The 27185-nt window shown below is 46.8% G+C and overlaps 1 protein-coding gene across 1 annotated transcript; it reads right to left on the reverse strand.

Moving 5' to 3' along the window:
* Positions 1–2209: 2209 nt before the first annotated feature.
* Positions 2210–26987, reverse strand: LOC149445526 (serine/threonine-protein phosphatase PGAM5, mitochondrial-like). Its single transcript, XM_089653645.1, has 6 exons — positions 26845–26987; positions 23708–23883; positions 21861–21986; positions 4361–4449; positions 3632–3762; positions 2210–2763 (listed from the first exon to the last, which is right to left on the reverse strand). Exons 1-6 carry the CDS (start codon positions 26985–26987, stop codon positions 2616–2618), a joined length of 813 nt encoding a protein of 270 aa, XP_089509771.1. The 3' UTR covers positions 2210–2615.
* Between the last annotated feature and the right edge of the window lie 198 nt (positions 26988–27185).

Genomic DNA, 27185 nt, shown 5'->3' on the forward strand with positions numbered 1-27185 from the left:
CTTAAAAGAGTTCCCTTCACTGAAACTAAAGAGGCAACCCTAACCTCTGGAAAAACAACCCCACACCATAATCCGCCCTCCAAACTTTACACTTCCAACAATGCAGTCAGGCAAGTATTGTTCTCCTGGCAACTGCCAAACACATCCATTGAATTGCCCGAGAAGCGTGATTCATCACTCCAGAGAACACATCTCCACTGCTCTAGAGTTCAGTGGCAGTGTGCTTTACACCACTGCATTTGATGCATTCCATTGGACTTAGTGATGTAAGGCTTGGATACAGCTGATCAGCTTTGAAAAACCATTCCATGAAGCTCTCTACACACTGTTGTAGTAATCTGAAGGCTATATGACATTTGGAGGTCTTTACCCATTGACTCTGCAGACAGTTAGCAACTTCTGCACTTCATCATGCATCAACCCCTCATTTACGTAGCCTACCAGTTTGTAGCTGGGTTGCTGTTCCCAGTTGCTTCCACTTTCTTATAATACTAACAATTGACTGTGGAATATTAGCAAGGACATTTCACAGATGGACTTATTGCACAGGTGGCAACCTATCATAGTACCATGCTTGAATTCACTGAGCTTTTGAGAATGACCCATTCTTTCACAAATGTTTGTAGAAGCAGTCTGCATGCCTAGGTGCTTGATTTTTTTTTTTACACACTTGTGGCCATGGGAGGTAAATGGCTCACCTAAATCCAATGATTTGGAAGGGTGTTCCAATATTTTTTGCAATAGTGTAGATCATTACACAAGGAGTGTAACAGAAGGGTGGGATTCTTCAGGTACCAACCAATAACACCATAGCATTTAAAGAAAAAAAAAAATACAATGTTAAACAGTTAATATACATGCATATTTACACAGTATTCCTGCAAATGTCAGAATGAGCAATAATTCTAGTGCCAGCGCTCACATACTCTAAACTGGTAACTTGTAATTGTGTTTAAAGCATCACCCATGTATAATTTTAGAATACTGTAGTTGGTCTCCCATTTTACAGGTGTGCAATTTTAAATCTTAAACATGTTTCACATTTACCAACATATTACCATAAAAAAGGATTCTGTTGTGAATTTTCAGGGGAAAAAAAATATATACTTTGTGCACATGTGAGCAACTGCTTGATATTGAACAAAAAATTGCAACAGCCACCATTTTATGGTCCAGGGCCTCAGCTTTTAGAATATGCTCAGGGGTTCCAAAGTTTTTTTTTTTTTTTTTTTTTTTTTTTTTTTTTAAGCAAAAGCTGATATTTTAATACAGGTTCCCAAAATTGCTCTGGATGGCAAGTGGTTAACAGTCAAACCCACTGGATCTACTGGCAAGAACAAATAAATGGTTACAAGGATAATGCAAACAAACCTAGTGTTAATATTTATTAACAGTAATTGTTTAGCCCATAGTGTCACTAACCCCCTTAACGCCTATGTGGCAGTAGGCTTTTAGCAACAATCTGCCATATGGTTATGTTGGGACAGTTGCCATTTTTTGGGTAGTTAGCCAATTTAGATGCACTGGATGCTTTGCTGTCATTTTGGTATAGCTGGGTCTCATGTGCATCCCTGCACCTTTGAGGTATGGGCTCCGCCAGGCACACCTGCCCTCAACCTTTCCATTGATACATGTGCTCCTACAATGGAGGCTTTGGAAATTTTAGCTGGTCCACAGCATACAGTGGACCCTTGAAGAAATACTTTGTTTGCAATCTGCCATGTACCTACAGCCAGTGTTCCATTGTTTGTGGTGGGAGTGTGCCACTGTGCACCCAGCACAGCAACTGGGAAACTGATGGCTTCCCATTAAAGCTGGTGGGTAGGGCTACTCTGACAAAGTAACATGACCAATTAGCCTGAGTAATGTCTCTGGGCAAGTTCACATCTGTAAAAGGGTTGAAAACAGAACAGTTCAGTGACTCTAGATGCTAACATTTGCTTGGATAACAGTGTCACAGCATGGTTGATTTTTGGGATATGCTTTCCTATTAGAACCTACTGGGGACCTGGGACCCTGCACCCCACTAGAGAATTTTAGCTTGGTAGTGCATACTACATGCATTCATTGTAGGAACGCCCTCCCATAAAACCCATCACCATTTCTGAAGGTGCACAAAAGAAAGTCAACATTGTCATTTGCTCATCCAAAACAACCCAGTTACTAGAGTAGTAATAAGGGCATGAGTATAAATACTCAGAGGTAAATGTGGTTTTTGAATTGCATTCATTTAATTTGCCATGTACAAATTATGCTCTCACCAAGGAGATTAATACAAGATAAACATGTAAAAATACAAGAATTCATAAAATAGAAAGTGATACAAGCAACATTAAAAATGGGTACAAAATACAAGAGTGTACAGGTAACAGAATGCATCAGGTTCACTTTATAAAGTGCAGCTCTACCACAGGTCTGTATGGTGACTAATTACAAAGTACACCATTCCTATTCTATATTACAGCTACATCCATAGTGCCAACTGAAGCCAAAAAGGAGTTAATCCCACCACCATATATGTTGACAGTATTGTGCATAAAGTCTTCCCTGTGTCTGGAAGCTGCCATATTGATCTGAACTTTCCTGGCTTGACATAAATCTCAGCACCATCCAGTTTAGCAGCTGAGTTTAGAAGCAGGCATATACCCGGCATCACCAAGCATCCTTAGAGTTACATGACCATTGTGGTGAATCACAAGTTCAGTAATGCTGCCATGATTTAGATCCATGCGTAGCCAAGCTTCAGGAGGCAGCTGAAGAGCCCTAGGGAGGAGGAAAGTATATCCTTGTTAGTGCAAATCCATTTTAAAATGGATCATTTGAAGGTTCTGTGGTGATGAGAAAAACCCACAGCCACTACAAAATACCCACATAACTGATCTTGTGAGCAAATACAGTAGCTTTCTGCATTCAGCCTGTGTACCAATTTCAGTTAACTGATCTTGGTTAGTTCTAGTGTAGAGGACCACACCTATTCTGGAGAATGGGGAGCTGGGTTCTACATTCCTGTATCAGGACAACTGACAAGATGGATGTGTGAGCAAGTGCCATCAACCTAGGCCTGGGAATGTTACTGGCAGATGTCACCACCAGGTGAAAGTGCCCCACACAACTGATTTAGCCAGCACAGGACTGCTTTTGAGCAGTATTTGCCTTGACATGAGCATATGGGGGTGGGGAGAAACTTGCATTTGAACTTAGGGGGAAGTTTAAGCCAGCCCCCCCCCCCCCCCCACACACACACAAGCCTCAGTTTGGATATAACTTAGAAATTCCACCTGTGCTTCAGACAGGGACTCAGCCCCATGCTCACCACCCCCCTATGCAGTCAGTCCAACGAAAGCAAATATTGGCAGACCCACTAATACTGATGGGTGGCTTATTTACTTAGCCTCCTTTATATCCAATCAATGCCTTTGCACCAACTAGTTGATTGTAGATTTATACTAATGTTACAGGATCTCTTTAGATTCAAAATAAAGTACAATCAGATTGTGTAGTGCAGGGACTGCTTTAGACCAGTGTGAACAGCACCAGACTACTGTTCTGATCACCCACCTGTAGTCAGCACAAGCATCTTTGAATACATAAGATCTAGAATATTTGTAAAACAGAAGGCAGATTTCCTTACCTGCATACAATATAGCGGATAACATTATCATGGCAAACTATGATCTCATAGCTTTCATCCTTCTGTTCATAGTCAGCACGGTGAATATAGCTTCTAAAAGCAGATTCTATACGTGGTCCATCCTCAAAATACTAGGAGGCAAGAGATTCAGGACAGATTAAGCATATAACAAAGTAGAAGAAAAAAAAAAAATGGCACAAGCTAGCTAAAATTAAAGCGTTGCAAGTAATGGCAGATGAAATATGCCTTTTCTGGGCTAGGAAGAAATGAGACCTGCACCTAGCTGGTGATAGGTGCAATGCATGAAGACTGAAGCTTCAAATGAACTATTTAGGAGTGTGAGGTCTCCCATGTAGGCAATGGAGACTCACTGCAGGTTATGTCAGAGTCAGACCACTTGAGGTCAATAAGTCTTTATTGCTTTGCTTCTGAGTAAGATGCAATGGGAGGAAAGTTATACCTCAGACAAGCACACCAAGTGTTCTACAAGTTTATAGGGCCATGTCTTGTCCTTTTGAAGGTAAAGTGTCTACTTGCTCCAGAACTGAAGAAATGTTATGGAGTCTAGGTCTATGCCAAACCTTGGCTTCATTTTCACATGCTCAATCTACTACATACAGTAGATGTCAGTTCATCTTTCCTACAGAAAGATTCATCCCATTCATGCCAAATATTCCTACAAGTATAGTTGATCACTGAACTTCAGTGCAAAGACTTTGTAAGGCTCACCACAACATCTGGTTTCCAGTCATGGCTTGGTGGCTCTGGTCTAATGGGAGCCCCTTCTCTTAGCAAGTCAGAACCAGTGCTCTTCACACCTGTGGGGGGGGGGAATTAAAAAAAAAAAAAAAAAAAAAGTGACTTGGCAAGCTTTCATGCATATTTTGTACAGCCTGGCTACCAGCTTATCCTAGAACAGGCATGTACAATATTACAGTTATTGCTTAAGATATGCAAGGCAACTTTGATGTGTGGTTAACATGTGGAACTCCAGTTGCTTGCTGCTGTGTAGGGTTTTGTTTACATGATATGGTTTGTGTAACTGTTAACAGCTAAAAATTGGCAACACTGCTACTCCCTTTAGTAGTCAGTCACTAACAACCCTGACAAATGCTTGGTGGTTGAAGACAATTGCACAGTTCAAAGCAAAAGGCAGCCATCTTGACACCATGCATGAACCACTTATACCTGAAGGGGATTTTGCTACACCATTGTGTGCCATAATTCTCCAAGCTCAACTTCACCCATGTCATTCCTTCAAACTTTCCCTTTGCATGAGCACCTTTCCATTAAATTTAAGCCAACCTAATCAGTACAGCCTCAAGATTGATGTATAGCAGAGCCTGGTATTGAAGGCTGGGCACTATGGCCAGCTATCCACATACCACTACTACAATACATGGTCAGAATGACAGTTCTAAAACAAGATAAGGTCAGAGTTGGTTACATTTCCAGTAGTCTGGTGTGGGGATATTTTCATGCTGTCCTGTAAGAACAGGAAATATTGTAAAGCAAAGATAAAAGGGGATCCTTATGATGTCCTCAGTATACCAGAGAACTGAAGGACCCCATTGTTAAACAGTGGCAAAATCCCTGCAAGTACAGCTCTTAACTTCAGTAATGTTCCAGGACAGCATACAAGCTGATAAGACTTTACCAGACTATGGAGGGCCTGCCTGCATTACCCCCTCAGAAAACCAGAGTTAGACTTACCGGTAACTCCTTTTCTACGAGTCTTCCAGGACAGCCCCCTTGAGACAGAGCTCCTCCCTCCGGGTCAGGAAACACGCCATTCCCCCACGCCTTTAAAAGGCGGACCTCCAACTCAGTTTTTAATCGAGAACTAGCTGAAGACACAATTACACACCAAATCTTTATCCTTTCAACCTTAAATATTTTGGTTGACATTAGAAGGGTGGGAACTACCGGCTGTCCTGGAAGACTCGTAGAAAAGGAGTTAACGGTAAGTCTAACTCTGGTTTTCTCCTTCCGTCTTCCAGGACAGCCCCCTTGAGACGATAATAAAGAACTTACCCCATTAGGGTGGGCCCACTGCCTGGAGGACCTTATGTCCGAATGCCTGCTCTTTATCAGACAGTATGTCCAGGCGGTAATGCTTCACGAAGGTAGAGAATTTCGACCAAGTGGCTGCCTTACAGATCTCCTCCGGCGAAGCCCCGGCCCTCTCTGCCCAGGAAGCCGCTAACGACCTAGTCTAGTGAGCTTTAACAAAAGGAGGCTGAATACCTAAAACCTTGTAGGACTCCCCTATTGCCAGCCTAATCCACCTGCTTGTGGCCTTAGATTCCCGTTTGTTTTCAGGGCAGAAAAGGGGTTTTTGAGTATCTGACTTCCTAAATTCCCTGGACCTGTCTAAATAAATCATAAGACTCCTCCTCACATCCAAAAACTCTAGCTTTCCTCTTTACCTTCAGAGGAAGAACATAAAGGTCGGTAGAACTATATCCTGCGACCTGTGAAAACTGGAGGATACTTTAGGAAGAAAACCTGGATCCGTCCTAAGCACCACCCTGTCCCTAAGAATGGTCAGGTAAGGCTCCCTAATAGAAAGTGCTTGTAGCTAACTCACCCTACGGGCTGTCGTGATGGCTACCAAAAATACCATCTTTAAGGTTAACAACCTAATAGTTGCCTCTTCCAAAGGCTCAAAAAGGTTCCTGGACAAAGGCCTTTAGAACCAAGGACAGATCCCAAACTGGACAGAACCTAACCCTAGCAGGCCTAGACCTGGAAAGAGATCTGAAGAAATCTACAAAAAGGATTGTTGCAAAGAGACCTGTAAAAAAAAAAAAAAAAAAAAAAAAAAAAAAAAATGCAGAAAGCTGAAGCCTGTACCTTCAAGGTGTTGATCAAGAGGCCCCTATTTGCACCCTCTTAAAAATAATCCAAAATAGTCGGGATGTCCAGAGGCCCTGGTCGGTCTGAACACCACGAGGTAACCCTTCTCCAGACCTTAGAATAAATGGCTCTGGTTACTGGTTTATGACAGTTCACCAAAGTCCTTACCACTGAATCTGAGAACCCCCTGGCCTTGAGGATCTGCTCCTCAAAAACCAAGCCGTCAACCGCAAGGTCTTGACCCGCGGATGCAGAAGAGGACCCTGCGCAAATCAGATCCCCCCTCTCCGGTAAAGGAAACGGGCAAGCTGAAGCAAGCCTGTTCAGCAGGGAGAACCAGGGCCTCTTTGGCCAGAAGGGTGCGATTAAGATCAAATCCAACCTTTCCTTCACAAATCTTTGCAGGACCACAGGGCCCAGTCTGATCGGAGGGAACGCATAGGCCAAATCGAAGTCCCAAGCGGTCAACAGAGCGTCTATTCCCAAGCTCTGCTCTCATGGATTCATGGAAAAAAAAAAAAAATAAATAAATAAATAAATCGATCTACATTTGTTTTCTCGTGATGCAAACAGATCCGCCTGCGGATTTCCCCACCTGTACACTGTCCTGAAAAACCTCCTGGTTGAGCGACCAATCGTTGTGACTGAGAGGTCGACGACTTAGGAAATCTGCTAGCGAGTTCTGTGAACCCTTCAAATGCACTGCCGATTCCATTGTGCCCAGGTCAGAATACTGCCTGTGATCCTCTGCAGTGAAGGACTTCGTGTACCCCCTGCTTGTTTACGTAGGCTACTGTCGCTACGTTGTCTGATCGGATCTGCAAATGATGGTTCCACAACGCTGCCTGAAAGGCCTCTAAGGCCCTCCAAACAGTCAATAGTTCCCTTTGATTTGAGGGCCTTAACGAGTCCTTCCGGGATCACCTCCCTTGAGCCGTCCTCCCCTCCAGGTGGGCTCCCCAACCAAAACTGCTGGTGTCTGGTCAAAATGAGCAGAGCCAATTGTCTCCAATCCAGACCTCCCGCCAAGTTTTTCCCTTCACCACCACCAAAAGGAACTTCTTGACCCTGGACGGAAGCTGGATCATCCAATCCAGTGCCAAGCTGTCTCCGTCCCATACTTTCAACAAGAAAGCCTGGAGTGGTCTTTGGTGGAACCTTGCCCATGCAACTGCCGGGAAACAAGATGTCATGAGCCCTACTGCTGCTGCGACTTCCCTTACTGAGACCGCCAGGTTGCACTGCAACCTTGCCAGCGTCTGATCAAATATCATGACCTTCTCCCGAGGTAGAAAAATCTTTCCCTCTAGAGATGAAATTTCGTACCCCAGGTAAACTACCCTCTGGGAGGGTATAAGAGCAGACTTCTGTTGATTAGCCAACCCAGACTCTGAAGGAGATTCAGAGCTACCCCTAGGTCCTTGACCAATTGTTGACGAGACCTGGCCACAAAGAGCAAGTCGTCCAAATAGGGTACTATCGTGATTGACCTTAATCTTAGGGGAACCAGAGGCTCTGCCAAAACCTTGGTAAAGATCCTCGGTGCCGATGCCAGTCCGAAGGGCAAGGCCCGAAACTGCCAATGGAAGGTCTGCAAACCTATCTTTAATCGCCAGCCTCAGATATGTCTGGCTTGCTTGGTGTATGGGAATGTGGAAGGAAGCATCCCTCAAATCTAGTGTGGCCATGAAACACCCCTGGAAAAAAATCATTACAGAATAGATTGACTCCATTCTGAAGTGCTTGTACCTTAGCGCCTGATTCAGAGACCGTAGGTTCAAGATCAACCTGAACCTGCCCGAGTGTTTTCCCACGACAAAAACGTGGGAATAACACCCCAAACTCACTTTGCTTTGAGGCACCTGAACCTGAACACTCTGGTCTACCAGCTCCCCAATAAGACCGCATAGCGCTTGGGCCTGTCTCCGGTCCTTGGGAAGGTTGGTAACCAAAAACCTGCTTGGAGGATAGGCATCGAACTCCAGCCTGTAACCTCCCTGAATCAGGTTCCAAATGTAGGGGCTTGGAGAAAGAAGCCCACTGAGGGAGAAAGGACCCCAACCCTCCCCCCCACCAGGCCGCCCAAGTCATTGCGACTTGGGGGCTCCGAGGATTAAATAATATTCCTCCTCTCCCTCTGTTTTTATGTCCTGTCCAATGCTTCTTTGGCTGGACCTCCCTACCCTGCAGCATCTGGGTTTTAGGGCGAAAGGTTTTTCTAGGAAAGACCTACCTTCTGGAAAAGCTCTTCCTATCCGCGGTGTGCTCTAGAGCTTCCTCCAGACCAGGGCCAAAAAGGTTATCCCCAAAAATGGCAAAGCGCACAGGCGCAATTTGGATGCCGAGTCCTCTGTCCAGGTTCTCAACCATAAAGCTAGTCCGGCTGAATTCACCAAGGCTGAAGATCTAGCAGCGAGTTTGACCGACTCCGCCGAGGCATCCGCCAAAAACCCTGTCGCCTTAAGAAGCAAACGGCAGCGACTTTAAAATCTGCTGCCTTGAGGTTCCTGCCGCTAAATTATTTTGCAGCTGGGTTAGCCAGCACTCCAAATTCCTAGCCACAGGTTGCAGAAAGGGCTGGCTTCAGGCTAACCGATGAAGACTCCCAAGCTCTTCACAGCAAAACTTCCCCTCTTGTCCATAGGGTCCTTTAAGGCCCCCCATGTCCTCAAAGGCCAGATCCGTTCTTTGAAATTCTAGGCAAGGGAGCGTCCAGTCTTGGAACTTTTATTCCAGGGCTGCGAGGGATCTTCATCAAAAAGGGAACCTTCGCTTTAGTGCCCCGGAAAAGAAAGGCTTCTTTTCCAGATTTTCCCCATTCCTGTTTGATAGTCTCAATCAAGGAACCATGTACTGGGAACACCCTGGTCTTTTTAGCATGAAGCCTCTGATACATGAGGTCATGCTTAGACAAGGCCACTTCCTCCTCCATCTCTAAAGTCTCGTAAATTGCTTTTAAGAGGTCCTCCACATCCTCTAAGGCTAACCTATATTTAGAGCGCGAGAGGCAGGAGTTTCTTAATTTTCAGACCCTGAACCCATCTGCGAAGACACAAGGTATTGAGGTATCTCCTTCTCCTCCGGGACCTCCCGCCTAGTGGCCCCTACCGCTCCGGCAGACTGTGTCCCAAGCCCTAGGCGTCTGTATCTTATCAAAGAGGGACCGAAAAGACTGAAACATTGCCGTCATATCCTCCTTAATGGAGGACAATACTTTAGTCAGGGATGAGTCCTTCACGATGTGCCATAAACCATCAATGCAGCTGTGGCATAGGGGCTTCTCATATCCAGACCCCAATTTAGCCGCACACACTGCACATTTCTTCTTTGGGGCCTGTACTGGGCTCCTGTCCTTTAACCTAAAAACAAAAAATAAGAACACATGGACCCACAGCTCCCAAACCCCCATCTACACCCAGTACTAGGGGGAACCTGCAGTGTGCCCACCATCACCTGCCCGCAGGGACTGAGGGACCTCTAACCAACCTCCCAGGAATCAGCATAAAGGGGGGCCTCCAAGCCTACCTGCGAGGAGCCGGTGCTAGACCCAGGATCAGCCTGCGAAGGTCCGGCTTCCATCTCGTTCTGTTCACATGGAGACAGCACCGCTGCTCTGCACGCTTCACCGACCGTTCCCAGGTGGCAGCCTGCGCCTCTTCACATGGAGACCGGAACCAGCGTCTCCGGTTCCAGACGATGACACTGTAGCCGGACTTCCAGCCTCTGGAGCGCAGCCGCCACCAGAAGTAGCCTTACTTCCGATCCATGAAGCGCAGGGCCCTGCTGAAACACAAGGCCTCGCCTGCTGGAAGTTGCGACTGACTTCTGGCCCATGGAACGCAAGGCCCTGCCCCTACTGGAAGTCCTGCCTGCTCACATCCGCCCGGCGCTCTGCACGCCTGTACCGAACGCCTGGGAGAGAAACTGCAGGCTCAAAGGGAGCGACTTCCTAAGCCCCCCTCCAGTGACGCTGCCATCGCCGGTCACCCGCCTGGGCATGAAGGCTAACCACCGCCACCAGCCCCACACTCTGTGGAAGGTGCGCAGGGCGGAGGTAGTAAGGAGATCTGTGGAACACTCTTCCAGAACAGCCCTCCAGAGAGTGCTAGGATCCTTAACATGCTCCTTCTGACTCAGGAAACACTAAAAACAGAGTTGGAGGCCTGGAGGTCCGCCTTTTAAAGGTGTGGGGGAATGGTGCATTTCCTGACCTGGAGGGAGGAGCTCTACATCTCAAGGGGGCTGTTCTGGAAGACATAGGGAGAAAACCTTGTTCAAATGGATAATTCAGGACAAAGTGAAACTGCTTGACCACATTAGCCATGCATATGCCTTTTCTACCCAGGAGGCAGTCAAAGCTTTTAAGAAAAAAAAAAAAAAAACCCAAGTTACACTTACGGTAACATCTTTACCAGGAGTCTCAGGCCAGCACCTTGAGAGACCTCGGCTCCTCCCCATCTGAGGAAACCCCTCCACCCTAAAATAAAAGCTCCACTCCCCTCTGACCTCAGTTCTCCAAGCATCCTCCGGTCACCTGGGGAGACACAATGCAAGACAACATAATGGTAATAAGCCAACCTCACATAACCAATATCAACACTGGGTGGGAAACTGGTGCTGGCCTGAAAGACTCCTGGAAAAGATGTTACCGTAAGTGTAACTTTATTTTTCCCCCTTTCATCTTTCAGGCCAGCACCTTGAGAGGATAAGCGAGTACTCACCCCTCGGGCGGGCTAACTGCTTGCAAGACCTTACGACCAAAGGCCTGCTCCTGCACCGAGACCAGGTCCAGTCTGTAATGCTTGGCAAATGTGTCATAGTTGGACCATGTTGCCACTGCAGATCTGCCCTGGGGAAGCCCCTGCTAACTGCCTGGGTAGCTGCTACTGCTCGGGTGGAATGCGCTCCGATACCCTCCGGGGCCTCCAGGCCCTCAGCCCGGTACACTCCTGCAATGGCCAGCCGCAACCAGCGTCCTTCTAGACGCCTTCTTGCCTCTTCTAGCCCCCTTGGGGGGGGGGGGGGGGGGGGAAAAAAAAAAAAAAAAAAAAAAAAAAAAAAAAGGATTCAGTGCTCCTAAACTCCCTAGTCTTCTCTAGAAACTGGAGTACGCATCTTCTTACATCCAAAAAATGAAGTTTTTCCTGATCTACCCCCACCGGGTCAGGAAAAAATGAGGGAAGGACAATGTCCTGTTCCCTCTGGAAGCTCTGGGCCACCTTTGGAACAAAGGATGGGTCCGTCCTGAAAACTATTCAGTCTGAAAAAAAATACGGAGATAAGGTGTTCTGATCGATAGGGCCTCCAGTTCACATACCCTCTTTGCAGTGGTAATTGCCACCAGAGAGGCAGTCTTAAGGGTGAGCTCACTAATTGGGCAGGACTCCAGGGGCTCGAACGGAGCCCTAGTCATCCCTCCGAGCACCTTGGCCAAATCCCACATCGGAAACAGTCTGGTCCTTGGAGGCCTCTGCCTCAGAGCTTTAAAAATATCTACTCACCAACGCCTCCCTGGCCAAGGGCGTCTCTAGGAACACGCTGAGGGCCGAGACCTGGCCCTTGAGCGTGCTGACAGACAACCCCTTGTCTGCCACCGCCTGCAGGAATTCCAAACACAGAAACCAAACTATGGGTTGCCACAGACGCCTGGTCACACCAGGCTGTAAAGCAACCCCAGACCCTACCATAAATGGCCTGGGTTTCCTTCCTACTGGCCAGTAATGTTTCCACTACTCTGGGCGAGAAACCTTTCTAAGGAGCTGCCGCTCAGAAACCAGGGAGTTAGCCTCAATCTTCCCACGCTGGGGCAAAGAACCGGCCCCTGCGTTAACAAATCTTCCCTTGGTGGCAGCCCCCAGGGTGGACAAGAGGCTAAACTTTAGGGTCGTGAACCACGCCCACCGCAGCCAGAAGGGAGCTATCAGGATTAACGAGGTCCCCTCTGTCCTGAAGTTCCTTAGGACCAGGGGAAGCAAGGGAACCGGGGGGGGAAAGCGTAACAAAGCTGGTAATCCCACCTCTGACCTAATGCGTCTACCGCTTTTGACCCGTCCCCGCAGGATAGAGAGAAGAAGTTTGGGACCTTGTTGTTCCTTCCTGAGGCAAAAAGGTCCACCTCCGGGGATCCCCACCTCCGCACAATCTCCTGAAAGACCTCGGGGTTCAAGGCCCATTCCGACTCCCTTAGCCATTTCCTGCTCAGGAAGTCTGCCTTCTGGTTCAGCTCCCCTCAAGTGTACCGCAGACAGGGACGCCAAGTTCACCTCTGCCCAGGACAACAGCGTTGCCGCTAAGGCTTCAAGGGCCTTGCTCCTTGTACCACCCTGTGTTTATATAAGCCACTGCCGTGGCATTGTCAGTTAGGACTCGCACGTGCTGGCCGTGAGCCATGCCTGGAAGGAGCGCAGAGCCTCCCCCACTGCCCTCAATTCCTTCCAATTTGAGGATTTGCCCTTCTGCACTAAGGACCATTCCCCCTGAGTCACCAAGTCTACCAGGTGGGCTCCCCATCCCTTGGAGCTAGCATCTGTAGTGACCGCCCTGGATACCGGAAAGTACCACAACAGCCCCTGGGTTATGCTGGATGATCTCCTCCACCACCGAGACCTCTTCACGAAGAGCAGGTACGTGCTCAGTCCTGTCACCCGGGGTGCGTGCCCACTGCACCGCAGCCTGCCCAGGGAGGATATGCAGCCGGACACTCCGGCCTTCACTCCCGGCTGAGTCGAGCCTCTCAGCCAGCTATCCGGCCCTCTGCTCCCCTGGCGTCTACGACCGCACCTTGCGCCTCCCCACTGGAGGAAACACCTGAACTGAGGTCAGAGGGGAGTGGAGCTTTTATTTTAGGGTGGAGGAGTTTCCTCAGATGGGGAGGAGCCGAGGTCTCAAGGTGCTGGCCTGAAAACCGAAAAAAAAAAAAAAAAAAAAAAAAAACACAGCAGTTAAAGCTGGCTCATTCCCATAGCCTTGAGATTCAGATTGCCAACTTGATCCAATGAGCTATAGATTTGTTTCCTAAAGCAGCTGTCTTCAGTGTAGTAAAGTCTTGTGTTAAAGTACTGATTGAGGATTCACACAAGTGGGAAATACATGTATGAGCTGTGGAAGCTTTATGCCACTGGGCAGATATCCTGACTGTAGAGGAAGATTCTTCTGCTCCCTTGCCTGTTGATTTAAACGACCACTGTTGTGTTGTCTGACAAGACTAGAAGCACAAACTTTGAGAAGTTTGAGCTCACCATACCAATTCTGGATCCAGTGTCCTTGTGCTATAATTAAATATCCCAGAACCTGGACAGTTTGTGCTGAAATAAAATTACTGTATTCTCATCCATCCCATTCTACATTATCTTGATATTTTGTTTCAAATATTTAAGCATGAGTAATAAAATTATATCCTAGATGTAAGTGAAACATTTTATCTGACATTGGCACAGACTGTCTCACCACCTTGAGAGCTGTAGTGGTTGAAAAGTGTCAAGTGGGAGAGCTGTGGAGATATTTCTCCTGAATTCACTGCTAGGCTTAAAACGTTCTGTGAGCTAATGAGGGATTATGCCAATGTTCCATGAAATATTTGTAGAAAGATCTCATGGAGCAAGTAAAAACGGGTCTATTTACAGGTGAAACTTGAAAAATTAGAATACCATGCAAAAGTTAATTTCGGTAATGCAACTTAAGGGGAAATATATGAGAGACTCATTACATTCAAAGCAAGATAGTTCAAGCTGTGATTTGTCATAATTGATGATTATGGCTTACAGCTCATGAAAACCCCAAATCCACAATCTCAGAAAATTAGATTCCATGCAATCAACTCAAGGATTGTACATAGAATAATATCAGACCTCTGAAAAGTATAAGCATGCATATGTACTCATTTTGTGCCCCTTTTGCAGCAATTACTGCCTCAATGCAGCGTGGCATGGAAGCCATCAGCCTGTGGCACTGCTGACGTGTTATGGAAGACCAGGATGCTTCAATAGCAGCCTTCAGCTCTTCTGCATTGTTCAGTCTCTTGTTGCATCTTTCTCTTGGCAATGCCCCATAGATTCTCTATGGGGGTCAGGTGAGTTTGCTGGCCAATCACCACAGTAATCCCACAATTAAACCAGGTTTTGGTGCTTTTGGCAGTGTGGGCAGGTGCCAAGTCCTGCAGGAAAATGAAGTCGGCATCCCCATAAAGCTTGTCTGTGGAAGGAAGCATAAAGTGCTCAAATCTTCTGGTAGATGACTGCGTTGACCCTGGACTTAATGAAGCACAGTGGACCAACACCAGCAGATGACATGGCTCCCCAAATCAATAGACTGGAAACTTCACTGGACTTAAAGCATCTTGCAGTGTGCGCCTCTCCATTCTTCCTCCATACTCTGGGTCCTTGGTTTCCAAATTGGATGCAAAAGTTGCTCTTATCAGAAAAGAGGACTTTGGACCACTGAGCAACAGACCAGGTCTGTTTTTCTTTAGCCCTTGTAAGATGCTTCTGACATTTAGGAGCGGTTTGACAAGAGGAATACAACATTTGAAGCCCAAGTCCAGGATCTGTGTGGTGGCTCTTGATGCACTGACTCCAGGATCAGTCCAACACTTTTGAATGGCCTTTTCCTGACAATCCTCTCCAGGCTGCGGTCATCCCTGCTGCTTGTGCACCTTTCTTCCACATAACTTTCTATTAATGTGCTTTGATACAGCACTTTGGGAACATCCAACTTCTTTTGCAATGATGCGGGTGTCAATGATGGTTTTCTGCACAACTGTCAGCTCAGCAGTCTCCCATGATTGTGATTCCTACTGAACCAGACTGAGACCATCTAAAGGCTCAGGAATCCTTTGCAGGTGTTATGGCTTAATTAGCTGATTAGAGTGGGACACTGAGCCTAGAATATTGCACCTTTTCACAATATTCTAATTTTCTGAGAGATTGCAGGTTTGGGGTTCTCATGAGCTGTAAGCTATAATCACCACAATTATGACAAATCACTGCTTGAACTATCTTGCCTTGCATGTAATGAGTCATTTATTAGTTTCACCTTTTAAGTTGCATTACTGAAATAAATGAACTTTTGCATGATATTCTAGTTTTTCACTTGTACATACCTTATGGACTTGTTCAGGGGCAAAAGGGGTTCAAAGTTAGCAAAGCTTCCCTGAAAGCTTGACAATAGAAATGCATAGAAAACTAACCCTCCACCCACTATTTTGCATCCAAGAGTGGAGAAGAACAAATCCACTGTCAAACCAGAGTCCTGAGAGCAAGTTTTAAATCACAAGGTCCTACAAGACAGATTTACCAAGACCACAGATATGGCTGTATGCCAACAGATTCTGTTGTGGCATCAGCTGCAATGCCTATAGCCTTAAAGTAATTATAGAAGGAATCCAAAGATTTCCCTTCTAGAGAGGTCTGCTTCTAGGAGAGTGTTAAGTTCTTGGCTACACTGGTTGTGGCTACTGCCATTTAAGTGGAGACAAAAATCTGATTAAAAAAATCCAAGTCACCTACACAGGCCAGATATTTGAGTAGGTTATAAAAACCAGCGAAAGGGTAACTAGGCATGGTAGGCAACTTTGAGCCATAGGGATGGTAAGTAGTAAAATAGAAATTAACCCTACAACCCCAGGCTGGAGTCATAGAACATGTGTCTCAGATGCTTTGACCCAAATGCAATAACAGTGGGAACAGATAATGTAAAGAACCACCCCACAGTGCAACAGACAGCAAGGGAGAAAACAAATGCAAATTTAGGCATGAAAACCTTGAGAGCTTGCACTGGTAGCTCCTTTTTCAAGGCACAGCATTGCTCCATTCCAGCAAAATTTAGCTTCAAGTCAAAGGATACCAGAAGACAAAGCCAGGAGAGGTCCTTTGCCAAACTGGTTAAAAAAACCAAAAAAACAAAAAAACAAGTTACTTATGGTAATGTCTTTTCCGGGAGTCTCTCAGGCCAGCACCTTGAGACCTTGGCTCCTCCCCATCTGAGGAAACACCTCCACCCTAAAATAAAAGACCTCCACTCCCCTCCGACCTCAGTTCTCCAAACATCCTCCGGTCACCTGGGGAGACAAAAAAGTAAACCATGCTCACATAATCCATATCAACACTGGGTGGGAAACCGGTGCTGGCCTGATAGACTCCCAGAAAAGACGTTACCGCAAGTACCTTGATTTTTCCCCTTATGTCTTCCAGGCCAGCACCTTGAGAGGATAAGCGAGTACTCACCCCTCGGGCGGGCTAACTGCTTGCAAGACCTTACGACCAAAGGCCTGCTCCTGCACCGAGACCAGGTCCAGCCTGTAATGTCTGGCAAATGTGTCATAACTGGACCATGTTGCCGCTCTGCAGATCTGCCCCGGGGACGCCCCTGCAAATTCAGCCTGAGTAGCTGCCACCACTCGGGTGGAATGCACCCCGATACCTTCCGGAACCTCCAGTCCTTCTGCCTGGTATGCTCCAGTAATTGCCAACCTCAACCAACCTGCCAGCGTTCTTCTGGACGCCTTCTTTCCTTTCCTAGTTTCCTTGGGAAAAAAAGGATTCAGTGCTCCTTAGATATTGGAACACACACACACGGGAAGGACCATGTCCTGTTCCCTCTGTAATCTGTGCCACCTTCGGGATGAAGGATGGGTCCGTCCTGAAAACTACCCTGTCTGGAAAAACATGGAGATAGGGTGACCTGATTGATAATGCTTCCAGCTCACACACCCTCCTTGCCGTGGTGACAGCTACCAAGAAGGCAGTCTTGACAGTGAGTTCACCAATCGAGCAGGACTCCAGGGGCTCGAATGGCATACTCGTCATCACACCAAGTACCTTGGCCAAATCCCAAATCGGAAATGGTCTGGCCCTTGGAGGCCTCTGTCTCACTAGAGCTTTAAAGAATCTAGCTACCAGCGCCTCCCAGGCCAGGGGTGTCTCCAGGAACACGCTGAGAGCAGAGATCTGTCCCTTGAGCGTGCTAACCGATAACCCCTTGTCAGCCCCTGCCTGCAGAAATTCTAACAGACACTAAACTGTGGGTCGCCAGCGACATCTGATCACACCAAGCTGCAAAGCGACCCCAGACCCTACCGTAAATGGCCTGGGTCTCCTCTTTCCTACTGGCCAGTAACGTGGACACTAACCTGGGCAAAAAACCCTTCCCTAAGAGGAGCTGCCGCTCAGAAACGAAACTGTTAACCTCAACTTCCTCACACTGGGGCAAAGGACCGGTCCCCGTGACAACAAATCTTCCCTTGGTGGCAGCTCCCAGGGTGGATGGGAGGCTAAACTCCTCAGTGTCACGAACCATGCCCTCCGTGGCCAGAAGGGAGCTATCAGAATTAATGAGGTCCCCTCTGTTCTGAATTTCCTCAAAACTAGGGGAAGCAAGGGAACCGGGGGGAAGACGCAACACAGCCGGTAGTCCCACTTGACTCAGCACATCCACCCCTCTTGATCCGTCCCAGCGGGACAGGGAAAAGACCGGGACCTTGTTGCTCCTTCCTGAGGCAAAAAGGTCCACATCCAGGGATCCCCACCTCAGCACAATTTCCTGGAACACCTCGGGGTTCAGGGCCCATTCTGATTCCCTGAGCTGTGTTCTGCTCAGAAAATCCGCTTTCCGGTTTAGCTCTCCTCTCAAATGTACTGCAGACAGGGATGCCAAGGTCACCTCTGCCCAGGACAAGAGCGTTGCTGCTAAGGCTCCAAGGGCCCTGCTCCCTGTCCCCCCTTGCCTGTTTACATACGCCACTGTCGTGGCATTGTCCGCTAGGACTCGCACATGGTGGCCCATGATTCTCATCTGGAAGGCCTGAAGAGCCTCTGCCACTGCCCTCAGCTCCCTCCAGTTCGAAGACCTGTTCCTCTGCTCCCAGGACCATTCCCCCCGAGCCACTAAGCCTTCCAGGTGGGTGCCCCATCCTTTGGAGCTGGCATCCGTTGTGACCTCCCTGGACACTGGGAAGCACCATAACCCCTGGGTTACACTGGACGACCTTCTCCACCACCACAGCGACCTCTTTACACAGGGGGGGGGGGAACCAGGACTTGGTCCTCTAAGGAGTGAGCACTCCCGTCCCAAACTCTCAGGACCCATAACTGGAGGGGGCGCATATGTAGACCTGCCCATTGCACTGCCGGGATGGAAGCAGTCAGACCCAGCACTGACATGGCCTGCCTTATCGCTATTGGCTTGCTTCCCTGCACCAGTCTGATCCCTGCCTCTAATTTGGACACCTTCTCCGAAGTCAGGCTGACCCTCTGACCTACCGAATCCAGAGTGTAACCTAGATAAACCATCCTCTGAGAAGGCACCAGACAAGATTTCTCTAGATTTACCATCCACCCAAGGTTTTCTAGATGGCCCCGCACTATACCCAGATTCCGCAGAAGGTGAGCCTCTGAATCTGCGAAGAGCAGCAAGTCGTCCAGATAGGCTATCACTGGAATTCCCTTAAAACAAATAGGAACCAGTGCCTCCGTCAGAACCTTGATAAAAATTCTCGGAGAGGAGGACAGTCCGAATGGAAGAGCCCTGAACTGCCAGTGTTGCACTCCCTCTCCCTCCACTGCCAACCTGAGCAACTGCTGAGAAGTATCCGCAATGGGCACGTGCAGGTATGCATCCTGCAGGTCTATGGATGCCATAAAAGACCCTGGCGGGATCAGGGACCTGACCGTAAATATAGACTCCATGCAGAACCTCCGGTAACGCACAGACCTGTTGAGGGGCTTTAGGTTCAAAATCAGCCTGAATGCTCCAGATGGCTTTTGAACCAGAAATACATGGGAGTACACCCCCTTCCTTTGTTCCCTTTCTGGGACCCCGACTATGACCCTTCAGTCTTCTAGATCCTCTAAGGCATTGATCAGGGCAGCGGCCATCGCCAGGTTTCTCGGACGCGTCGTCACCATATATCTCTCGGGCGGTGTCCTTATGAACTCCACCTGATAACCCCTTCTGATAATATCCAGAATGAAGGGGCTGGCGACCACCGCTTCCCACTGCGGGAGGAAGGCCGCCAATCTTCCTCCCACAGGAGGCACCGAGTCAGTGCGGTTTCTGGGGCTGCTCAGGAGGGCGAAAAATCACCCCTGCCCCGACCTCTGTCCTGTAGGCCTACCCTGGCCCACTGGTCTCAGGCTCCGTCTCTTTAATGGACGGGCCCTACGTGTCCCTCCCTCCGGCAACTTCCTCTTGAGGGGGAAAAGATTCTCTTGTCCGCCGTCCGGTCCAGCAATTCCTCCAACCCTGGGCCAAACAGACAATCTCCTGTGAGAGGGATACCGCACAGTCTGACCTTGGAAGTGATGTCCCCTTGCCACGTTTTTAACCATAGTGCCCTCCTAGCCAAATTGGTGAGAGCCGCTGACCTAGCCCCCAACCTCACCGACTCAGCAGAAGCATCTGCAATATATCCTACCCCCTGTAGAAGGGTCTCAAAAGAGCCCAGGATCATTTCCTTGGGGGAGTCCGCCACTATATGGGCCTGCAACTGAGTAAGCCAGTACTCCAAGTTTCTGGCTACCACCGTCGAGGCCATGGCCGGTTTCAGATTGTACAGGGTTGAGTCCCAGGCTTTTGAGGGATTCCGCCCTCCTATCCAGCAAATCTGGTAGAACCCCCATGTCCTCAAAAGCCAGGTCTGTCCTCCTAGTTTGGGAAAAGGCTGCGTCTAGCTTGGGGTTCTTGTTCCACACCGCCGCAGGGTCCTCACTAAACGGAAACAGTCTTTTTAATGTTTTAGAGAAGAAAGGCTTCCTCTCTGGGTCCTGCCATTCCTTCTTAATAACCTTGATTAAGATGTCATGCACAGGAAATATTCTGTATCTATGCTCCTCCAACCCCTGATACATCTGGTCATGGAGATATAGGGTCTTAACCTCCTCCTTTATGTCCAGGGTCTCATAAATTGCCCCCAGGAGCTAATCTACCTCCTCTAGGGTCAATTTATACTGGGAAGGACCCCTGCCTTCCTCCGAGGGACCCTCCCCTGCAGATTCCTCCTCTGACCAGGAATCCCCCAATGGTTCCACCTCCTCCTAGCCACGAGAAGTTCCTTTCTTCGACTCAAGGCCGCCGGGGGAAGTGCAAACCGCTCCATGAGCGATTTAAAGGAGTCAAACGTGCTAGTCAACTCCTTTACTGACCTAGCCAAGTCCCCCTGTTCAGGCCTGTCCTCCCTCACTAACCCCTCTATGCATGGGCTACACAGCACCTTCCTCTGGGATTCTCTCAACACCTCCTTGCAGGATGGGCATCAGTTTGAGCTCCTGGTGTTTGGTTTTAGCCTGAGCCTTGCCCTGAAAAACATAAAGGGGCAGGAGGGAAGCCTGAAAAAAAAAAAAAAAAAAATCCTCACTATACTATCCACCCTCTCTTCCCCGGCAGAGCCCAAGGACCTGCACCCACCGCAGACCCCCTGCCCTACCCTTCTGGGAATGCCCCTGGAGCTAGGGGGCGACAGATAGGGGAGGCCTCCACTGAGGCACCTTACCTGTATCTGGCTGGTGCCTCCAACATCGCACTCCAGGAGGGTGGTTGCTTGGTGCAGGCCTGTCCCTCAGGCCACTATGCACCGCCTTTTGAATTTCACGCCGCTGTGGTTGAGGGCCGCAACCGGAAGTCGTGGCCCGGTGTGAAGCCCTGCCCCCCTCCACCGGAACTCACCGTCTCCCGGCCCAGCAACAACCAACGCCAGCATGGGAAGGAGCGAGACATCACCCAGATCATACCACAGCCACCCCAACTTGCCGGAGGGGGTCGGGGGGGGGGGGTGAAGCGCAGGTACGTGCTTGGCCTCGTCACCCGGGGTGCACGCCCACTGCCACAGCCCGCCCAGGGAGGATATGCAGCCGGACCCTCTGGCCTTCACTCCCGGCTGCGTCGAGCCTCTCAGCCGGCTATCCGGCTCCCCTGCCATCTAGGTGACAGCACCTTGTGCTTCCTCGTGTCTCCCCACTGGAGGAAACACCTGAACTGAGGTCGGAGGTCTTTTATTTTAGGGTGGAGGTGTTTCCTCAGATGGGGAGGAGCCGAGGTCTCAAGGTACTGGCCTGAAAGACGTAAGGGGAAAAAAAAAAAAAAAAAATCCCCAGTGCCTACCTCAAACTCCAACTGGAAAGTACACTCCAGTGTCATCTAGGAGGAAGCAAAATCTTGGCCAGTTTGAGAGGCCAAGTCTCCACACATCTACAAATTACTGAAGAGATGCAAGAAAGATCAGTTTAACCTATGGCTTTATGGATAGGTTTCTTGTTCCAGTGGGAGCAGCTTTTATGCTGTACTGAAAAATGTTCTATGCCACAAAAGATACTAAAAAATTCAAACCCCAATGTGGTTTTATGAACAAATACCAATCCAGTGATTTTCACTTCATACTTACACTGCAGATGCTGTCCAATTATTTCTGATGTCTCTTTGGCCCTGTGCAAGGTAGAATATGTCATCTCATTGTAGGTGTAACCCAAATTAGCCAGGCGCTGACCGGTTAAGTTAGCCTGCTCACAACCTACAAAAAAAAAAAAAAAAAAAAAAAAAGAATTCTGGTAAGCAAACTTCCAAAACTTTATCAAATTGCACCTGATGAGCAAGTATACAATCCTTGAGACAGCAAGCCAATGGTCAAAATACCAAACCTTGTGAGGACTTGCTCTGCCACATTCTCATGAATTTGTGATTCCAAGCTTTTACAGAAAAGTCGGACCCCCCCCCCCCCCCACAATTTTGGATCCCAATGTGAGATTTTGTAATGTTAAATGTAGCATTGATAGTTGGGGCTGGGCCTAATTCATAAACAGACCTTGCATTTAGTCAGTGTTTCCACACAGTCACATCCTTTTCAAGTGCAAGACCAGATAATCCATAAAAACTGCAGCCATTTAGAAAAGGCCATGTGTCTATAGTATCACTCTGCAGCTATGCAGCTTGGCAGAAGCCATTTTGTAAACCATTTAGGATTACAAGTCTAGGGTGTGGTCTACCAACCCAGGATCCCCACTACAGGCTCTGCTACATACTCTAGATGGAGCAATAGACAGTATTACTAGTGACCACGTTTTAAAAAGTAACTCCACTTTTGTTGAGAACAAAAATCCCCTCTTGGCAATCTATGTATACTGAATTGATTTTAACACTGCTGCAGATTTCTACCTTTTGCTATTAAGATATAGTCATTTGTGTCCATGTGCTGAGCAAAAGTATGGGAGTGATTTCATAATTCTCAAACAGCTGCTGCACTTGCAGGCCTCATGAGGAAAACTTCAGGCTCTGCATCCCTTTAGATGGGATTGCCCTTTGGCCGTATCACCAAAAAACTAATTTTTTTGTTGCAGGGGATGCCAAAAAAAAAAAAAAAAACACTGACTTTATTGCAGACGTCAGGGAAATTCAATAAGCCAATCACAAAAGCAGGAAATAATGTTTCGGGGGGGGGGGCACAGCATTTTGTACACCTGTGTACAGAAAGCCTCCAGGTAGCCATTGCATTTTACAAAAACCCACATGGAAGAAAAATGTTAAATACATTTTAAAAATTATGATCTAGATATATAGAATATGGCACAAATTGTAGCATTTCAAATATATGGCAATATATTTGGGAAGAATATTTTTTAAAATTTCAAGTATATTTTTCTTCCATATGGGAAGTTAGTGCTACAGATTTAAGGAAAGGTCATTTTTAACATCCAATTACAATACAACTTATTTGCAATTTCCCCCAACAAATGTTAAGTTACCCTTAAACATGAGGGGGGGAACCCCTACAGAAAGGATCTAAGAAAGCCATTCACTCACATCTCTCCTAATACTGTCTCTAGACCCAATACCAGAATTAGAGTTAGGGAGAAACAAGCAGAAAGACAAGACCTAATTTGCACTCAAAGTTATTCAACCTCAAGTAGCAGCTTCTCTCTAACCAAGCTGAAAGGATAACTGGCCCTAGCATTCTCAAAGTGATGATCCCTCAAATCTTGATTCTTCACCCCTCTTCCTGTTGAAACTGCAAGGGGGTAGTCTTTACAAACAGCCCAAAGACACTCATCTGTCTGCACACATGCACTGAAATAAAAAGCCTTCCTTTTCCAGACCCAGGCAGACGTGTGAAAATCAGACAGGTGACAAGCCCAATTAGAAACCATGTTGAGGAATATAGACTACACACCCTTTTTACATGAAGAGGCCATAGGCATGACAGCTAGGCCTCTGAATGTAGAGGCAAGATAAACCTACCAAGTGGCGTTAGAACTCTCTCATTGTCGGTTTCACCAGCAACATTGTACTGTCCATGGCGAACAAGGAAGATATGCCGTCTGACTTTCGCATCGTATTTTTTTAGCTGACTATTCAAGTCGTCCTCTTTATTGCCCTTCAGGTCATTTAGATTGATCAGAGACATTGGTTCACGTCTACAAAAAGATAATAGGTTAGGCGGTCAGTTTATCCAGAAAATATTTCAGATGCTGAAGTGTCTAGCTCTCAATCCTGGGACACCAGTGAAACCTTATTGTACAAATCAAATTTTTTTTAACACCTGTAATTTAATTTTGAGGGGGTTATTCTAGATTCTCACCCAAGATAAACACATTTTTCATTTGGAAAGTTGTGATCGTGGGCAAAAAGCTGTGAAACATGAGCATGATTAAAATGCAGCATTCTGTGCAAGTTGCTATAATGTGAGCTTCAACGGGAAACACTGCAGTGCATTTTAGCTAGTGTTAAGGGGGGGGGGGGGGGGGGGAGCGTGTCAAATTTGAGGGAAAAAGAAAAGCCTATGCAATCACATCAAGTTAATCCATACTTCTGCAAACATGCCATTTTTTCAAAGACAGAAGCTTGATGAAACTGCCATCTTGTTTCTTACTAGAAAGGAGCAGCCTTTAGGAGGAGCATCCCCTAACACTACAGGAGGGAGTGCCATCCTTTCCCCTTTAAATTCCCATGTGCAGTGTAATCTCTCCCAGTCAAGCTTAGGTTTCAGTGGCGGCAACAGGAGAGCAAACTGCATTTGAGGCCCTACAAAAGAGGATATTGCTCCCTTCTGTTGCATTAGGGGCACTAGTCAACTGTTCTGTTGTAGCATGGAGCCAGAGTAGAGCCATGAGAAGAATTTGCAGTTGTGTCTGCCATTTCATAAATAGCCTACAGGTATGTCAGTTAAGATGATGCTATTGCATATATTGACGAAAAAAAAAAAACCCTGCACACCACAGGTGGTGAACTAACCCTTTCTAACCATTTCAATACCATGCAATTTTACACCTTCCTGCCCAGGCCATTTTTCAGGTTTCAGCGCTCACACTTTGAATGGCAATTGCGCAGTCATACAACATTGTACCCAAACTAAAATTTTATCATTTTCTTCACACAACTAGAGCTTTCTTTTGGTGGTATTTAATCACTGCTGGGTTTTTTATTTTTTGCTAAACTTACACGTTTGTTTCTGTTAGAAAAGTTTACAAATAAATAATTGTTCTTCATAAATTTAGGCCAATATGTATTCTACTACATGTCTTTGGTGAAAATAACCCAAATTAGGATGTATTTTTTAGTTTACAGGAAAGTTAGAGTTCAAACTATGGTATAGATCTGAATATTGATCAGTCCTGAAGTACTGACAGCCAATCTAATTTCTTGAGGTCCAAGAACGTCAGAACAGTACAGATATTCCCCAAATGACCCCTTTTTGCAAAGTAGACAGTCCGACGTACTTCATAAGAGGCATGGTGAGTTTTTTGAAGTTGTATTTTTTGTCATAATTTTTCAGAAAATGAAATAAAAAAAATTTAACTTTTTTTTACACATACTGTCACCAATGCAGTACGGCATCATATAACTGGCATGGCGGTGATCAGGGACACTGAAAAAAAAAAATATTTCTCATATTTCACTATGTCCAAAGTAGTACAATGTTACCATAGTAACATTGTACTACTTTGGGGACGTGATCAGTTTTTTTAAACACAATTTGCTTATAGCAAATAATTACTTTGCTATAAGCAAGCATTTACCTGAAAAACATCGATTCATTCAGGGTTTTTTTTTTGTGCTTAGCTGTGATTTGGCCACAGCTAATCACATGACATGCGATTAGCTGTGACCATTCACAGCTAGACACTAGTATACAATGGATGGCATGAATGAAGCCATCCATTGTATACAACTGTCATGTGACCTGCTGTGATTGGTCACATGGTACCAGCAATGGGGCTGATAGTCATCGGCCATGTCCGATGTACACGGCCATTGACAGATCGCGCCGCTGCAAGTGCACAAACTGCGCATGTGCAGGTGTATGCCATATGGCAGCCTCCTGGAAAGCTAGTGCATTTTTCCGGACGCCATACGGCTATTGGCCAGGCATGAAATGGTTAAACAAGGATCTTTGTGTTGGAATCTTGGATGAAAATATTTAGGGCTCATTCATACTTCATGGAGTGAGAGTTTGTGTTCCTGCTTATGATTTGTCTGCGCAGTTTTCACACGATTGCATGGGTCACACGTAAAGCAGCCCATTCACTTGAACTGGCTGCAGCTGTCAAGACTAAGAAGCTCAGGGACCCAATTTTGGCCCTTAGCCAGGTGCACTTTTCCCACAGCAAGATTGCACCATGTTTGGGGTGCCAGTTCAGGAGGACTGACATCTTGCAGTGATTTGGAATCACCCAAGTGTGATTCTAAATCACACTTGTAGAATTTCTCATACTACATAAAAGCCAATGGCACATTTTCTATGGAAAAAGTTGAAGCACGAATCCTCAAAAACAAACCCATTTGCAAATTCGGTGCATGGACCCTAAACTAATTGTGTTTTTTTCAAGGGTCAAGACTTTGTCTCATTAAGATCTGTCTAGATCTATGTAAAGCTGCCATATACTACAAGAACAGCTTTAGATGTAGCAAGCTTGTGTGAAGGACAATTCTGAGCAACGCATTCAATTAGTAACAGATTAGGCAGGCACTTACACTAAATAGTTAATGGTAATGCTAGAGCAGGATTGTATAGTGTAGGTTAATTTTAAATGCCAAAGAAGGAATATGGAAAATAGCATTAGGTCTATGGAAAGCAAAGCATTTACAGTAGTCTATTACTTGTATGGATATGGGATCATGTATAGTTAGCATATACTCACATTTTTTTGGGTTCTCAAAAAAAAAAAAAAAAAACCCCAGTTTAACAGAAGGATACCTTTTTAAAAAGGAAGGTTTCACAAGTGACCTATAAATGGGCCACACGCCTTTTCTATATGAACGTTACTGATACACTACAATATACCAGGCTGGTGAGAGAGTTGCTCATTACACATGAGATTATTCAAACTTTTCAAGCATTAATATCTTAAGTCACATCTACTACATGAAGAACTCACCGGTCCCAGTTGGGGTCCCAGCTCCTAGTAAAGGCAGGAGGCCATTGCACAGCAGCTACACTGGAGTCTCCCCCACTATGCTTCAGAACTGCTGCAGCAAACAGTGCTGCTCCACCAGCCAGGACAGCCCTACGCAGGAACATGATAACTGCTTAACAAACCCACCAACACTGACTGCTAGCTGTATGTAGTAGTATAGTGAGTCACTGGGCGAGAAGTCTGTTTGCAGGTGTTATATGATGAGGGGATCAGGCTTTGGGGAGGGGCAATTGTCAATACCCAAACCTGTCTTAAAGGGCAAAGTCATGGAAAGATTTGAGGAGACCATTACTTGCCTTCCA

This window comes from Staurois parvus, unplaced genomic scaffold (genome assembly GCF_062004578.1).
Source record: "Staurois parvus isolate SC_StPar_1 unplaced genomic scaffold, SC_StPar_1.0 ptg000719l, whole genome shotgun sequence".
Lineage (NCBI taxonomy): Eukaryota > Metazoa > Chordata > Amphibia > Anura > Ranidae > Staurois > Staurois parvus.